This window comes from Rhamphochromis longiceps, linkage group LG3 (genome assembly GCF_057381845.1).
Source record: "Rhamphochromis longiceps isolate RC_006_pf linkage group LG3, R_longiceps_female_GT1.1, whole genome shotgun sequence".
Taxonomy (NCBI): domain Eukaryota; kingdom Metazoa; phylum Chordata; class Actinopteri; order Cichliformes; family Cichlidae; genus Rhamphochromis; species Rhamphochromis longiceps.
This window is the reverse complement of record NC_140559.1, coordinates 48,009,759-48,014,772: the sequence shown is the minus strand read 5'-3', so window position 1 is coordinate 48,014,772 and position 5,014 is coordinate 48,009,759. Positions and strand designations below refer to the sequence as shown.

General features: G+C 34.2%; 1 protein-coding gene across 2 annotated transcripts; it reads left to right on the top strand.

Moving 5' to 3' along the window:
* The first annotated feature begins 262 nt into the window (after window positions 1-262).
* LOC146675105 (uncharacterized) lies at window positions 263-4,049 on the top strand. Of its 2 annotated transcripts, XM_085400156.1 has the most exons (10): window positions 263-323; window positions 416-679; window positions 782-1,119; window positions 1,596-1,657; window positions 1,750-1,898; window positions 1,995-2,050; window positions 2,171-2,326; window positions 2,836-2,897; window positions 3,019-3,167; window positions 3,259-4,049. In XM_085400156.1, exons 1-10 carry the CDS (start codon window positions 281-283, stop codon window positions 3,345-3,347), a joined length of 1,368 nt encoding a protein of 455 aa, XP_085256282.1. In that variant the 5' UTR covers window positions 263-280; the 3' UTR covers window positions 3,348-4,049. The 2 variants fall into 2 exon arrangements, with proteins under 2 accessions (XP_085256282.1, XP_085256281.1); XM_085400155.1 differs by having other exon boundaries at window positions 1,995-2,326.
* Window positions 4,050-5,014: the final 965 nt, after the last annotated feature.

Sequence of the window (5,014 nt, the reverse complement as noted above, 5' to 3'; positions counted from 1 at the left end):
TATAGTTAATGATAGCAGTTGAGGGTTTTGGTGATGTTAATTCTTTCTTTTTAGCATTGACCAACATAGTCCAAAACAGCAGCACAAATTAGTTTTGATTTTCGAAAAGCAAACTGAATTGCAAATAGCCTAAATAAGGAAAAGGTTAACATGTGCTTAAAACTAATATAAATATATCTATAGATTTGAAAGTACATTAATATGTTTGTTGTTTTGTTGTTGTTTATTGCTGTGTAAATACTTGTACTGTCAAATACTACAGGTTCAAGAGCCAGCCACAATGGGTAACAAACAAATCTTTAAAGCTTTATTGACATTTATAGGTAAGTTACTCCTTTATTAAAAAATAAAATAAAATACAAATACAAAAGAAAGCTTTATAAAAAGCCTTTATTGTTGTGATTTTTGCATACAGTGGTAATAAAGCTTGTGAGCACAGCAGTTACTGCCACAACAACTGGAGTTCCAACAACATCTGGAAATTCGACTACTAGCACTACAACACCAATGATGACTGCATCTACAAACACAAACACAGCAAATGTTACAAACACCACACCTACAACAAACACATCTGCGGTGCCTACAACAGTTTCAACTACACCTGTAAACACTGCAACACCAATGATGACTGCACCTACAAACACAACGACTCCTACAACAACCACACCTTTAATCAGTAAGCAATATTTCATGTTATTGTTCTTGAAAGTCACAATACCTTAACACTGTTTGTTCAAATAGGCTTGTTTTTTTGTTGTTGTTTTTTTGGCATTTACAGTGGCTTCAAACACAGCTGTGAGTGCTACAACACCAATGATGACTACAGTTACAAACACAATCACAGCAAATGTTACAAACATCACACCTATAACAAACACATCTGCGGTGCCTACAACAGCTTCAACTACACCTGTAAACACTGCAACACCAATGATGACTGCACCTACAAACACAAACACAACGACTCCTACAACCACCACACCTGTAACAACTACAACAGCTGAACCAGTAACAGGACTATTGTTGACATTCACCTCAAATGAAAACTTCACACCAGCCTTGGCGGATCCTAACTCTCCACAATTTGCAAGTCGAAGCACGCTTGTAGAGACAGCTGTAAGTATCCTTTTGAAGTTTCATACCCAAACATATGCATGCACATACACACATAACTTAAAAAAAAAAGTAATTTTAGTGTGACATTACATGTACCTCTATATGATTGCATAGAGTAAGCAAGAGACAATTGGAATTATTCACATGATTACAGCAGTATAAACAAATGTGCATGCACATATAACTTTGTATTACTGGATCATGTTTTAAATTTGAATGCTTTTGAAAAGTCCTGCAAATTGGTATGCTTTTATTAGCATTTCTGTGTTGTTGAGTTTTTTCAAAGATTAAAAATATTTAGTTAAAAAAGAAACAGATTCAATATGTAACCAAAGAAACTGAAATTCTATGAATTGTAAACAAACTTGGCAAATGACTTATTGCAGCGTAAATGCAATGTTTGCTTTGGAAAATAAAGAAGCACAAACCCTAAAAATATAGCACATATATTCCGAGATTATTTTGTTTTTCTGCAGCTTACACCTTTTTACAAGGCAACATTTAAATCATTCCGGTCACTGAGAGTGACTTCATTCAGGTAATTCCCTTTTTATATACAGATTAATTTTTAACAGTATGTGTCATACAGTAATGAAAATAAAACAATATTTTTGGTTATTCATTTTGCAGGAGTGGATCAATTATCAGTGACATAAGGATTGAGTTTGGATCTTCAGCTGTGCCGAATACAACTGATATTGCAAATGTTTTGATCAATTCAGCCTCAAATATAACAGCCTTCAACATTACCACAAACTCTGTGGTTGTCCGTGAAATAGGTAAGCAATATTTCATGTTATTATACTTTAAACTCACAATATCTTAAAACTTTTTGTTAAACCATCGGCTTGTTTTCTTTTCTTGGCATGTAACAGTAGCTTCAACTACAACTGTGAGCGCTACAACACCAATGATGACTGCAGTTACAAATGCAATCACAGCAAATGTTACAAACACCACACCTATTACAAATACATCTGCGGTGCCTACAACAGCTTCAACTACACCTGTAAACACTGCAACGACAATGAATACTACAAACACAACCACAACGACTCCTACAACCACTACACCTGTAACAATTACAACAGCTGAGCCAGTAACAGAAGTAAAGCTTACATTCACCTCAAATGAAACATTCACACAAGACTTGGCGAATTCTACATCTACAGCATTTAGAAATCGAAGGACGCTCATAGAAACAACAGTAAGTATCCATCTTAAAATGTCATACCCAAACATATGCATATTATTAAAAAAAAGAAAACACGAGCTATTATAGTATTGCAGTATATGTGCATAATGATAGATTTCTTTGTATTTTTCATCTTCTTTACAAATATTTAGAATTTTCTTTTGAAATACAAGTGTAGTAAATTTCCCATCATAGTTTGGAACCTGATTGGATAGTGAAAATTAGAAACATTTGCATGATCTTCACAGTAAAAACAAATGTGCAAACAAATTTAATTTTCTATGTTAAAAAATGTGAGTGCTTCTGACAAGTCCTGTCTGCTTTTATCAGTAAAATGAAAAGGGAAATGGATTCAATATGTGACCATCGAAATGGAAATTGTATGAACAGTTGATAAAATTATATATTATTGCATAAAGTTACATATTGCATTATAATTCAGTGTTTGTTTTGGAAAATAAATAAATGCAAAACCTAACAATATAGCACATGTATTCAGAGAATATTTTGTGTTTTTGCAGCTTACACCGTTTTATATACAACGATTGAACTCATTCCGGTCACTGAGAGTGACTTCATTCAGGTAATTCCGGTTTTATATACGGATGGAAATTTACAAATGCAACAATAATAACAACAACAACAATAATAATATTAATACAATTATGAAAATAACACAATATTTTTATTTATTCATTTTGCAGAAGTGGATCAATTATCAATGAAATGAACATTGGATTTCCATCTTCAGGGGTCCCTAATATAACTGACATTGGAATTGTTTTAATCAATGCTGCCTCAAACATAACAGCCTTCAACATTGACCCTACCAGTGTTGTTGTCAATGGCACAAGTAAGCAATTTTTAATGCAATCATATTAAAAAGGAATTGCAATATCTTAGAACCATTTGTTAAAGACTTTTCTCCCCCTTCCCATTTACAGAGGTAAATAGTGGAGTGATCCACAAGAGCAGTCTACTCACTGCATCCTGTATGGTGCTGCTGTCATGGCTCATGTCAGGCCACCAATAACATGTCCTGATGCTCTTGTGGAATTCCTTTTGGAAATGTCTGCTGTGATTGGCTATGAAAAAGGGACGTTGTTCACATTGAAAATCCAAGAGGACCTTCTGGTAAAGTGCAAAGAATGGCTTCGCAAGAATTAGATACTAAATTGGGTAACACACACAATAATAATGAAGCATATTTTTAAAAATGCATCTACTTCATCATGATTGCATATTTAAGTAGGAGATGGAATCCCATCTATGATGGGAATAACTTTATCCACTGAAAGGGTAATGTGTGTAACGTGTGTCATTAATGAGTAATACCCTATGAAATCGGGAGAAGAATTTGTGATATGTAATCGTCACACTCCTCGTCACCGCACTGCTCCTCCATCAAATGGACAGTTTGACTGACTGTGGCATTCCTGAAACATAAGCTATGTGAATAACGCCCTGTATGATTACCCAATCATGTTTCATATGTTTAAATCGTGTGATAGTGTGTGCAACTTTGCATTTATTTTGTATAATTATAATACAGCATAGTAATAATAAAAAATACAAGTAGGTTACGCAAATTAGGAATAAAAACCCCCCAAAATGTATAGACTACATCAATGTAATAATTCCTTTTTCCTTCTAAAGAAAAAATCTGTCATGATATACTGAAACTGCTTGCATTAAACAAATTGAAGATTTATACAGAGAATTGAGCTCTGTTTCTCTTTATTTAAACTCTACTCAGTACTGTCAGTGTTGTTCAGGATGATAAAGATAAAACATATACCCAAAAGTATTCAGACATGTAATGCTGCTTTGTAGATTACTATTGATTATTGACTTCAGGGCCTTCTATTAGTTGCCTTAAATCGCTTAGTTAAGGGCAACTGTAGAGCAAAAACAAGCACAAACACAAGGCTATCTTTTTTTGGATGGGGCAAGAAGACCACTCATGATATCAAGTGAACTGCAGAGGTACCATGTATGGAACGCCAGGACTGCCATAATGAATTAATTAAATACACCATTAAATAATTAATTAAATGTGTCAATAATTAATTAAAATTGGAATTAATTAATTAAATAAATAGTTATGGCACATGTAATTAATTAATTATTCACACATTTAATTATTTATTTATGTATTTCACATTTTAATTAATTATTGACACATTTAATTAATTATTGACACATTTAATTACTTATTTAATGATATATTTATTTATTTCATTTTGGCAGTCCTGGCGCCTGGCTCTCATCATGAAATAATTTTATCTGTCAGCCTCACCCATCAAACTCAGGGGGCGGGGTTAACGCTGCCCATGCAGCTTCTCTAACATTTGATTGGTTGCCGTGCAAAGTAAGTCAAAACAGGTCGATCTTAGATAATCGATTGCTTGTGTAGACTTGGGGCAGCCAGGTATCCCAGAATGCAGATCAAATCACAGGCAGCAATGGTGGTGGTGTAGTTTTAAAATACCCCGTTTTTCTGTCACCAGCTACACTTTTAACAGTGTTTTAGCCGCGAATGTCGCGCCGTATGTCTGGTCAGGTTGTCAACATAGAACATGTTTGCAAAAGTGCTCAGATGTTTTCAGAGATTTCACTAGCTCTGCTAACAATTAGCATGCAGAGTGCACGCAGGGGGTTACGTTAACCGGTTTGTTTACATATTCCACTCTCCGTGTT

Bases quoted from the DNA above. Each gene is read 5' to 3' on its own strand.
- LOC146675105 (XM_085400155.1), top strand. From the start codon at position 281: ATGGGTAACAAACAAATCTTTAAAGCTTTATTGACATTTATAG. The intron at 1,120-1,595 runs GTAAGTATCCTT...GTTTTTCTGCAG, and splicing joins GCACGCTTGTAGAGACAGCT to CTTACACCTTTTTACAAGGC. The intron at 1,658-1,749 runs GTAATTCCCTTT...TTCATTTTGCAG, and splicing joins CTGAGAGTGACTTCATTCAG to GAGTGGATCAATTATCAGTG.